This window comes from Sapajus apella, unplaced genomic scaffold (genome assembly GCF_009761245.1).
Source record: "Sapajus apella isolate SASKATOON/1434 unplaced genomic scaffold, GSC_monkey_1.0 scaffold13, whole genome shotgun sequence".
NCBI lineage: Eukaryota > Metazoa > Chordata > Mammalia > Primates > Cebidae > Sapajus > Sapajus apella.
In genome coordinates, this window is record NW_022436953.1 from 18,161,443 (window position 1) to 18,173,808 (window position 12,366).

The following is a 12,366-nucleotide window of genomic DNA, read 5'->3' on the forward strand; positions in this document are numbered from 1 at the left end:
CAATAACCAGAAAGTCAAATGAAGAAATTATAATATAGGAAGTATTTCATTATATTAGAGTTTTGTCAGCATTGTTTCCAACAATAATCTATGTGAAAGACCAGGTCTTTTTTTTTTTTTTAACCTCTTAATAACGTGCTATATTTCTAGTGTTGCTTGGTTGGTTGGTTTAAACCTGACAACCAAAGTATACAAATCTGGTAATAGGTATTATAGCCTACATATCACGGCTGTGCAAACCTCCTGGGTAGCCAGGATTCATCAGTTGTGTGTGTGTGTGTGTGTGTGTGTGTGTGTGTGTCTGTGTGTGTGTGTGTGTGTGTGTGTTTGAACCAGTTTGCTAGGCGTAGTTTAAATTTGATTTAGCTAACAAGCAAGAGGTAATAACAATGAGTATCAAGACAGTAATATTTAGAAATTTTGACCAAAAGTACTAAAAAATAATCTAAATTTTAAAAAGTAGTTTCTGAATTGAAAGCTCCACCCTGAATCTTCATACTTGAGCATTTTTTCTATAGTTTGTAGAGTGCTGACACAAAATAATACTTTGAAAACAGACTATCCAAAATGCTTAAAATACTTTTCAGTTTCACCAGATAGCACTTCATAGCACAGAGCTGATTCATACACTATCTCAATCATTCTTCCTGTAACCCTGTATCCTAGATAAGACAGATTTCTGGTGTTGTTTTACAAATGAGGAATCCTTGGTCTCAGTTATGTGACTTCCAGCTAGTAAGCTATGGAGCCCAGCCTAAAACCTTTTGTCTTTGAAACTCTTGAGCCAGGTGCTGAGGGGCACACCTGTCATCTCAGCTACTCAGGAGCCTGAGGCAGGAGGCTTGCTTGAGCCCAGGAGTTAAGGGCTGTAGGGCTGAACCTAAGGATACTGTGTCTAAGGATAGCCACTGCACACTAGCCTAGGCAACATAGTTGAGACCCTGTCTCTAAAACAAAATAAAAAACAAACAAACCCTTGATTTTCCAAGGCTTTTTAGTAAGAACATGGTATAGTCTGATCTCAAAGATAAAACACAAGTCCTGGGAAGCTAAGCATTTTTGGCCTAGGTTTATTTTCTTTCTTTCCTAAACATTTTTGCTAAGGGTGATACTTGCTTGTATTTTATTTCTCTCTCTCTGTCTTCTTTTTCTTTTCTTTTCTTTTCTTTTCTTTTTAGATGGAGTCTCACTCTGTTGCCCAGGCTGGAGTGTAACAGCATGATCTCAGTCACTGCAACACCCACCACCGCCCCCCCGCCACCCCACCCGAGCAGTTCTCTTGTCCCAGCCTCCCGAGTAGCTGGGATTACAGGCACCTGCCACCACACCTGGCTAATTTTTGTATTTTTAGTAGAGACAGTTTCACCATATTGGTCAGGCTGGTCTCGAACTCCTAACCTCAGGCGATCCACTTGCCTCAGCCTCCCAAAGGACTGGGATTACAGCTGTGAACCACCACACCCTGACAGCATAAGACTTGAGAGTTTTTGTTTATGTAACAAAACGTGTTTGTAGCTGAGGTGATTTTAAAAAGATAGTAAAATGCAGAAGTCTGTAGCAGAACTGGCACATGCGTGAGCATTCTCCACTAAATGCCAGGGATTCACTTCATCATTGCCATTTGCTGCGATTGAGGGTTTGCAGGTGGTTCAAGTTCTGAGCAAGTAGTAGCAACTCTTTGTGTAGTCTGCCATTTGCTTTGATGTTGACATACTCTGTAAGGCCCCTTTCTTTGAAGAATAAACAAACAACTAGAATTCAAGTAAAATTGTGATATTACATACAAAACAAGTGTGAGGAACTGTACACAGATGTATAGCTGTTCGGGGAAAGCTAAGTCATGCAAGAAATGAGGTGATCCCTCTCTGTAATCACCATTTTGAACCTTCTCCTTCACTTTGAGGCATACGGTCATCATCAGTTCTATCCCCAAGTACTTTCATTCTGTTGATAAGGTTCTGTTTGACTTTATTTTACTGTATATGTGTTTTTAGGAATTGGTAGTAGCTGAATAATCTGAGATGAGGAATATCATTTCTAAAATTCTATTACTATATTTAAAAAGATGTAATATCTTCCCTTCTTGTTCTTTGGTCTTCTGCTCGACGGGTCCTCTGTATTTAATATTATACATGACACGCTGGTGCTTTTTTGTGACCTCTGGAACAATTTCCTTAATTGAATCAACCTGCATAAAATTAACATTCTGACTATGTCACGTTATTTGTCCTTATGTGTTTATAAGCTTGCTTTTTAAATCTTTTTTTTTTTGTAAGTGTTAGGACTGTGATGTATGTAATTTGACTGAGATGATGAGAGCTAGTTTAGTTGTAGATATTTTCATTGCAGAAGAGCATGTGGAGGGGGGAGGAAGATGGTGGATTCACCTTTCTTTTTTTCTTTTCCTTTTTTTTTTTGAGATGGAGTTTCGCTCTTGTTGCCCAGGCTGGAGCGCAATGGCACGATCTCGGCTCACTACAACCTCCGCCTCCCAGGTTCAAGCGATTCTCCTGCCTCAGCCCCCCGAGTAGCTGGGATTATAGGCATATGCCACCGCACCCAGCTAATTTTGTATTTTTAGTAGAGATGGGGTCTTTCCTTGTTGGTCAGGCTGGTCTTGAACTTGGGACCTCAGGTGATCCACCCACCTTAGCTTCCCAAAGTGCTAGGATTACAGGTGTGAGCCACCGTACCTGGCCAGATTCTCCTTTCTTAAAAAGATAAATTGAAGTAGTAAATTAAGTGCACAGGTATACATTATGATTAAATGTCTTTCTGTTTTTTACTTCTCCATAGCCATATGATGTAAACTTACAAGTAACCTCGGTGTTATCTAGACTTTCTCTCTTCCCTCATCCACACATCCACGAGTACCTTTTGGATCCTTACGTGAACCTCGCCTCTGGCTGTAGATCTCTATTCTCTGTAATTGTGAGGGTGAGTTACTAGTTCTGTTATATCCCCTAGGATTGATAAATCTGTTCAGTTAGTATTTATATCATTGTATGCAGTTAGTGTGGCATAATGAAAAATATATCTACTGCTTAAAAGCAATTATTAAACATTCTGAACTTTTATTTTAAAAATTATTTAAAATCATATATATAACTTTTATTTTAAAGAATTAGATATGAGTCCTTGGTTAAAGATGATTATATGAGTAGTAAAAGTTCACACTCCTTATTAAATAGTAGAGAATGAAGTTGTTTTTTTTTTAAATCCTGAGATTATCTGTGTAGTTGATTTCAGGAACTGAAGTGCCTTACCTCTGTGATACAGGTTGTTGGAGACCTTATGCTTCGAATCCAGCGTATTCAAGACTTTACTCCCAAGCTTCTGTTAGTCAGAAAGCGATTACTTGGTTTGGAACCTGAGGGCCCTATGTAAGTTGGTGTTTTACATTTTTTTAATCCAAAAATTTCAGTGAACTTAATGATCTGCTGATATCTTGAACTGATCGATTGTCTGTTTTTCCCTTACCAGTATTGACCACATCACACTGCTAGAGGGTGTGATTGTGTTAGAAGAGTTCTGTAAGGAGCTGGCGGCAATTGCATTTGTGAAATACCATGCTTCCTCCACACCATAAATAACATCTTTCAAGTAACTGGGGGAACAGAACTACTGTGTACATGTCATCAAAAAAGACTCAGTTCCACCCAGCCACAAGAGGATAAAAAGCCTTTTTAAAACAAAGTATTGCTGTAAACTGGGCAGAACCATTAAGAACCTATTGAGTGGACATTCTAGGTAAAATGTTGCATAATGTTTTCATTGGCTTTATCGTAATGGTTCTATATATAAAATTGCACATTGTTGAATCCAGGATACAATCAAAGGAACTTCAGGAAATAAGCGTTTCTAATGACTGTGTGAAAAGCTGCAATATTTCTGATGTCATGACTTTGATGATATTTCTGTTATTTTAATATCCTTTTAGGTAGCAAGGCATTTTGACATTCTCTGGGACTCAATTGCTTGTATTCTTTTGGACTAATAAGTAGCAAAAAAAAATCACTAATTTTATAACATTTTCAGGTCAGAATTCTTATCAAACTGAAAAAAACTGTAAATGAGAAAAAAATACAATTCAGAAACCATTGAATGAATTGATTATAGGAGATAAAAATGTATAAAGCACCATTAACTTTCTTCAGCTTTTTTAAGAATAACAATTTAATATGATAAAGAAATCCTTGATTAATATAATATATATATATATATATATATTTTTTTAAAGAAGTGTTCTTTTACTCTTTTGTGCACACAGCCATGTTAGTGATTGATTTTCTTCATGTATGGGTCCCAGTTTATTTCAACTGTGTCATTTTCACAACAATGTTGAATTTATGTTGAACATTGGTAGTGTTTGCTAAAATTGTATTTTTTTAAGCTAAGTAACATGTACTGGGTCTCGAACCATTTTTCCCCCCCTCTCTCCCTCTCAGAAAATTGCTTTATAAAATTGCTTTATAATTTGATTTTCTTATCGAAATGCATGGTAGTGTCTAGTTGGGGAGCTGACTGATAACCCATAGGCAGCAATCAAAATGCCATTGGCTCATTGATGTTTACATTTTTTCTATTTTGTTCAGTCTTTTGTTTTAAGTGATTCTAAAGAGATTAAAGAAAACAGACTTTTAAATGTCCTGTTTACATGTTAAAGGATTTGGGGAAATTGGGCATGTATGTGAATGGGTATACATGTAGGAACCTGTAGTTCAGCAAAGCTGCGCTGGGCACAGCATGCTTATACTTGATAGACAAAATCGTGTTTGCTAGTCCATTTTCTATTTTTCTTTTAAGTGACGCTGATCACTCAAATACTGCTTTTAAGCTATTTGTTTTTATTTGAAATGTTAAGCAGCAGCACTTTTCTTTATCTTTCCATTAACTGATATTTGGGGCAATAGGCTATCAAAGGTTCCAGCTTGTAGGGAACTGTCACTACCCCCTTTAGGAAGTGATTTCATGTAGCATGTTTGCATATATACATTGTGTGGCGTGTGCATAGAGGCTCATTTTACACCTATCTGCTCATTTTGTTGTATTAGCTTTTCTGGTTCATTTTATAGTTTGTTTTTGCTATTTATTAAGAACAGAATATTAAAAGATTATGAATCGCTTCAGCTCTAGAATACTTACCACTATTAAAACAGCAAAAAAGATTAAACTTCTAATTTCATGCAAATCTTTGTTAGCTTATTCTAAGATATTTGTTAAGCAAAACAAAGAAAAAACAAAAGTGAGAGATAGTTATTTTGTGCATGATTTTCTTTAAATCATTTTGAACGCTATAAAGGCATTATTCAGTTTGCTGTATTTTTTTAATCACTTTGTACGAGGAACACTTCAACATTTCCATTTCTAGATGTAGTAACAGTCAACTTTGATGTACACGTATTTAAACTAAGGCATTAAGAGATACTAGGATTTCTTAATGTTTTACTAGTGCTCAATAGGTGTAGTAGCAATGATATTACCTCTGAAACCAAATACTCTTTTATCCTTGATTTCACTATGGGACCTTATAACTAATCCATGAAACCAAGCTCAGAAAAGCTTTAACTCGTATATTTGTGTATGTGTATGCTGCTTCTGAAAATATAATTTTCCTAAGTTATTGTAATTACTTTAATTTGTAATCTGCTAAGGCTTAAGATTTCATTTGTTTCTCTTTTTCTTTTCTTCTTTTTTCTTTTATATTTAGTTCAGACCTAGAGCCAGTACAAGCTCTCACAGTGAGTTCATTTGTTAGTGAAACATTGTACTGCATCACTAGCCTTTCTTACTGTCTGCTGACAGCTGACTATTTCTGTTACTCAGTACTTGCAAAAACAGTGACTAGGATGCCCTGTGTTGAGTGGAAAGCACCACCATAACAATTGATTGCCATAGCAAGTTCCCAAGCGAGTTTCAGCCTTGCTTCACATTGGTATCAATATGCACGTTTTAAAAAACTTTCTCACAATATAGTCTTTGGGTCTGTTTTTAGTTATGAGCCACATTCTTTACTGGATTGAACTCAGATTTGTCTTAGCCTATTGTCATATAGGACTCACCTTCTTACTGTGTAACATTCTCATAATGTATCTGTTTGTGCAATATGGAAGCTGTGAGTGGATTCATAGCTTTTTGGTTTAATTGTACATTATTGGGTATGTACATATGTATATATGTATATATATATGGACCAAAATTCTTAGCTCGCTTACACTGTTGCTAGTGTAAAGATTGTTACACTTAATTTTACAGGGCACAAATTATGGAATTCATAAATTCATGGTAATGTTAACATAAATTATTGCATTAGTGTACAATTACCATTTAATTATGAAGTCCATCAGTATTGACAGAAGAAGTTACAGTGAAGTGCTAAAACCACAAATTATATTTTGGGTTGTATAGTAAATCCAATGTGCATGTCATAGTGACACTTGATGTGTTAAAACATGGTAGATAATCACATTTCTGGGCCCTGTAAAATAGTGTTACTGTAATACTCTGTTTTGCCTCCTGCCTTGTTTACATTAAACAGGATATTTGGTAAATTTTTTGTATTGAGCATTGTGTAGGTTACTGACAGTGTTACCAACGTCTGAAATTCTTGGTCCATCCATGGAGAAACTCTTCAGATGGTCATTGTGTACCTACTCTCTCTTCAAAGGAAGTTGTGATCAAGTTCAACTTTTTGTGCTAACAATGCATGCAGGACTAAGAGGGATGATCTAAAAAATAAATAATGTAATTTAAACAAAACGTCTTATGTTTTTGTAAAATTCTAATTGGGAACATTTTATCCAATGATAAATCTCAAACAACAACTGTTAACTTTTTGCAACCCCGACACACAACGGGATATGGCATACTACATACAATCGATGTGGGTCACTATAGTGTTCTAGGGAGAGAACAAAAAGCAATATATCTATTTGTGGAGGAGAGATGTGTAGCTTGAAAAATTCCCCCAGGTAAACCTCACATGTATTCTCCACTTTCCTTCTTAATGTGATTGCCCAAAAGGAAGGAATGTTTATGCATGTCTCAAAAAAACAATTTATTCTAAGCATTATTTCTTTTCTTTTTTTTTTTTTTTTTTTTTTTTTTTGAGACAGAGTCTTGCTCTGTCACCAGTCGCCAGGCTGGAGTGCAGTGGTGCGATCTAGGCTCACTGCAACCTCCGCCTCCCGGGTTCAAGCAAATCTCCTGCCTCAGCCTCCCGGGTAGCTGGGACTACAGGCTCACGCCACCATGCCCAGCTAATTTTTTTGTATTTTTCTTAGAGATGGGGTTTCACCATGTTGGCCAGGATGGTCTCAATCTCTTGACCTCATCATCCACCCATCTCGGCCTCCCAAAGTGCTGGGATTACAGGCTTGAGCCACCGCGCCAAGCCTTCTAAGAATTATTTCTTAATATTTTTCTAACACATATAAAACATTTCTCTTTAGCTGATACTTTTTGACTCTAGACTTATTCCACTCCCTTGAGTATTTGCCAGAGTTTCTGAATTGGAAACAAAGACACATGAAATACACAACACAACCAGAAAGAGAAAAAGCCAGTGATTAATCCCAACTATCCGAAGATTCTTTTCAAAATTGCTTTAGATGGAAATAAAGAGGATAGGTTGAAAGGATGGAAGAGGCAAGGTTTAGACATTGAAGAATTGAAATCATCCTCCTTGCCCTGAGCTGCTTCAAACGAAAGCGGTTTGGGGAATGCATAATTGGATCCCCAGTCCAAAACCTGCTTCAAACTGTTAAGAATGTAGCAGTGTTTCAGCTGGAAAACTAGTAATCCCAAGGGAATTTAAAGACTTAACATAAAATTGTAAAAGTTGAAGTCTTGCTGGAGTAACTCAAGTAAAAGCTGTATCTGTTTTCCAACAAAAAAGATAAGCAAGCAGAAACATTGCATGTGAGTTTCTTGAACGCCAAATGATGCAGAAGAAATGGAGTATGTTTTAGTTGGTCTTACGGCAATAAAGAAAGTTGTTGCCTGTGGACTACCTAGCAGAAGATCAGTTGTTGTTTTTTTTTTAATTTAAAGTTTCAGGGTACATGTGCAGGATGTGCAGTTTTGTTATATAGGTAAACATGTGCCATGTTGGTTGGCTGCACCTATCAACCCATTACCCAGGTATTCAGCCCCACGTGCATTAGCTATTTTTCCTGATGCTTTCCCTCCCTCACCCCGCACCACCTGCCAACCCTGCACAGGCCCCAGTGTGTGTGGTTCCCCTCCCTATGTCCATATGCTGTCATTGTTAAGGTTCCACTTATATAAGTGAGAACATGCAGTGCTTGGTTTTCTGTTCCTTTGTTAGTTTGCTGAGGATAATGGCTTCCAGCTCTATCCATGTCCCTGCAAAGGACGTGATCTTGTTCCTTTTTATGGCTGCATCGTATTCCATGGTGTATATATACCAGTTTTTCTTTATTCAGTCTGTCATTGATGGGCATTTGGGTTGATTCCAGAAAATCAGTTTTTAACTTTATTTGGTAATATACCCCACTACCTGCCTCAGGGAAATTCATCTAAGCCTGTTTTATTCACACTCACTAGTCATTGATTTGACTATAGTGGGCATTAGAAATTTCTCTGTTATTTCTAAAAATGTATCAGAAGTAGGACATCCCAAAACCAAACAATAATTTTGTTTATTTAACACATATTTCTCGAGAACTTTCTATGAACCAGGTATTAAGGTGCTAGGCAAACAAAAAAATGATTTCAGCCCTAAAGAAGTCACAGTCTTGTTGTGGTGTTTACAAAAATAAATTACAGTGCACACTAATGAACACTGTTAGAGAAACAAGACCCAAGCAATGTGAGCACCAGGCAAAGGAAGTAAGGTGGCAAATCATCTAAACAGGAAAATCAGACACTCAAGCTGTGCATAAATTTTCTTACTTTTAAGTATGTTATATATGCATTATTCTTACTTTTGGGTTATAGTCTTACTTTTGAGATATGCCAGATATTCTCAGAATAACCACAACAGAAGCCGGGCGCAGTAGCTCACACCTGTAATCCTAGCACTTTGGGAGCCTGAGGTGGGTGGATTACTTGAGGTCAGGAGTTCGAAACCAGTCTGGCCAACATGATGAAACCCTGTCTCTACAAAAACTACAAAAATTAGCCAGGCATGGTGGTGCATGTCTGTAATCCCAGCTGCTCGGGAGGCTGAGGCTGGAGAATCGTTTGAACCCGGGAGGCCCAGGTTACAGTGAGAAGAGATTGCACCACTGCACTCCAGCCTGGGTAACAGAGTGAGACTCTATCTCAAAAAAAAAAAAAAAAAAAAAAAAAAAAGAAGAAGAAGAACAAGTTATAATCACAACAGAGTCAACCTGGCAAGAAATGGAAATTTCTGCATCCTATTGTATTTGCCATGCTTAACGGTTGCCTTTCAGTTCATTCTGATGTTGGTATAAAGCACTAGCCCAAAGAATAGTGCTTTGGGCCCGTATTTTCTCAGTTGGTGAATAGTAATTCGCTTGTGATTTGTGATCTCGCTCTGAATTCTCGTATAGCAAGAAGGCACATAGTCAACTGAAATACTAAAACCAAAAGATTAAGTTGGACTTTTAAAGCAACCCAAAGATTAGGGATAAGATCTGGTTCCACTGAAGTATTTGTGGAACTAAGCCTTTCTTCTTACTTTTAACTCAATGCTCTTTTGATAGCATTCTTTATTCTCGCCTGGTTTGGGGCACAAAGCGGCTGCATATCCAATTAAGAGAGAACCAACCTAGGCTGATGGAAACAGTGGAGATAAACTCAGAAGCCACGTGCCAGATATGCATGGAGAGATGGGACGTGTAGACCTCCACTGGGCTATCGTCCCACAACTCCCATTCATTCCTGAAATCTAAGCCTGGAGTCAGGTTAGAAGGCAGGTGGACAAGCCAGAGCTCACTCCCAGCAAGATCAAGAGACTTCTGCTTCCTTCATACTCAGTCTTCTTGAGGTAGCTTTAAGGAATTACCTGATTTCCCAAGTGTGAGTCTAAGGAGTTAAAATACAGTGTGAGATATATATATATATATATGGAGAGAGAGAGAGATCTATCTATCTATCTATCTATGGAGAGAGAGAGAGAGAGAGAGAGACCGCTAGAGTGCAGTGGCACAACCGGCTCACTGCAGCCTCAATTCAAGCAATCCTGCCTCAACCTCCTGCGTAGCTGGGACTATAGGCATGTGCCACCATGGACAGATATTTTTAATTTTGCAGAGATAGGGTCTCACTATATTTCCCAGGCTTATGATTTTATATTATGATCTTCCTCTTCCTCTTCCCTCTAGTTCATGGGTCTCCAACCCCCGGACCACAGGCCAGCACCAGTCCATGGCCGGGTGGGAACTGGGCCCTACAGCAGGAGGTGAGTGTCAGGTGAGCGAGCATTTCCACCTGAGCTCCACCTACCGTCAGCTCAGCAGCAGCACTGGATTCTCACAGGAGCGATAACCCTATTGTGAACTTCCATTCGAGGGATCTAGGTTGTGAGTTCCTTATGAGACTCTAATTAATGCCTGATGGATCTCAGTTTCATCTTGAAATCATTCCCAAGACCCTGCAAAAATTCTTTTTCATGAAGCCAGTCCCTGGTGCCAAAAAGTTTGAGGACCACCGCTCCAGTTGGACTTAGTCAGTATATTGAGGAACTGACAGGGAGTCTCTTTAAAACAAAAAAAGTTGGGGGGCCAGGCACAGTGGTGGCTCACACCTGTAATCTCAGCACTTTGGGAGGCCAAGACGGTCGAATCACCTGAGGTCAGGAGTTTGAGACCGGCCTAGCCAACATGGTGAAACTCTGTCTCTACTAAAAATATGAAAAAATTAGCCAGACATGGAGCTGCATGCCTGTAATCCCAGCTACTTGGGAGGCTGAGGCTGGAGAATTTCTTGAACCCGAGAGGTGGAGGTTGCAGTGAGCCGAGAATGTGCCATTGTACTCCAGGCTGGGCAGCTGAGCGAGACTCCATCTCAAAAAAAAAAAAAAAAGTGGGGAAAGTATATATTTTTTAAACCATTAGGTAATACTTAGTACATCTCTTGATTGAATAACCACATCTTTACATGAAGGTAAAACCCGTAGCAGACTGTCGGAAATCTAATTTACCACCATGGGTCACTTTGCTCTTATATCAGAAAGGGAGGGTGAGGGGAAAGGGAGGATATCCTTTGATTTTTGTAGCTGTCAGTTCATAATGACACCCATGTTGTGATGTGCATTCATCTGCATGGTGATCACACTATGAATTTCTTCCAATGATGTGCTAAAAGTGTCAGGGACAGTATTCAGTGTAGGGAATCCAAACAAGCCAGGGACATGACCTGGGTCTGACAACCACTTTTTTTAAGGCAGAAAACTATAATCACAACTGAAAGCTGAAGGGCTAGATGTGGTTCAGAAAAAAGAACAAGAGACACACCCAGCCTGTGAGATTAGGCAAGACAAGCAAAAGCATCTCCAAGGCTGTTATTGCCTCAGGCCTGTGATTTATGAGTAAGGAATCATAAAATCAATTTTACTATAATGCAGAAAGATGAGATGACACACAAATTCGCTATACTCTGGATAAAGCTATATTTCAAATCCCTGAAGCTGAGATGCATTTATATAATAACACGAGAAATGTATTCCTTATTCCACTCACAAGTAGAATAGCATGTAGAGTTTTAATTGATTAGATTTCTCAAGAGAGCCGTGTACTGAAGATTTCAAGAGGAGAAACAAATTAGCTGTTCCTTAAACATTATTCTTCCATGTTTAAAGTATGCTCTTCTACTTCAATCTCTTTATCCTGTTGCTCTTACCAGCCATGTAGCAGGTCACAGGGCATTTATGGTCCTATATTCTTTGCGGGCTGCTTCAATTCTGTCCTATGATCTTTATTTCCGTTTTGTTTTAGAAATGATTAGAAAATAGACCATTGTTTTCTTAAGCTGCACTGATGTTAGAAATTGAGAAGAAAACATCTACTTTTAAAATAAAATTATTAGTAATGTACCTTGGACTCCATGACAACAAACAGGTTCCATTTTATAAAGACTTACATTTTCCATAAAATAATCCAATGTCATGCAGCTTCAAGTGAGCCCTTCCCTGAAAATACTGTTGGCAAGAGTACATTTGACTCATTGGAATTTGGGTTAAAAACCACATCCTAAAAATAACAAAAGCTATAAATGCAAACGTGCATAGCAATTTCTGGGTGTTTTTCTTTGGAATTTGACATTGAAATACAAATAATTTTGCACAGTTCTTAATGGTTGGAGTCTTTTCATGCATAGCATGTAATATGATTTATATTCATTGAGCTGAGTATTTCAAAGAAATTACTCAGAAATTGA

The 12,366-nt window shown here is 38.1% G+C and overlaps 1 protein-coding gene across 2 annotated transcripts in view; it reads left to right on the forward strand.

Annotated features, from left to right (window-relative positions):
• The window catches only part of FAM160B1 (family with sequence similarity 160 member B1), a 47,894-nt gene extending 41,135 nt beyond the window's left edge, over positions 1-6,759 (forward strand). For both annotated transcript variants that reach the window (XM_032281747.1, XM_032281748.1), the window contains exons 15-17: positions 2,797-2,937; positions 3,280-3,383; positions 3,484-6,759. In XM_032281747.1, coding sequence (XP_032137638.1) covers positions 2,797-2,937; positions 3,280-3,383; positions 3,484-3,589 — 351 coding nt within the window. In that variant the 3' untranslated portion in view covers positions 3,590-6,759. The remainder of the gene's footprint in view (positions 1-2,796; positions 2,938-3,279; positions 3,384-3,483) is intronic.
• The last annotated feature ends 5,607 nt before the right edge of the window (positions 6,760-12,366 follow it).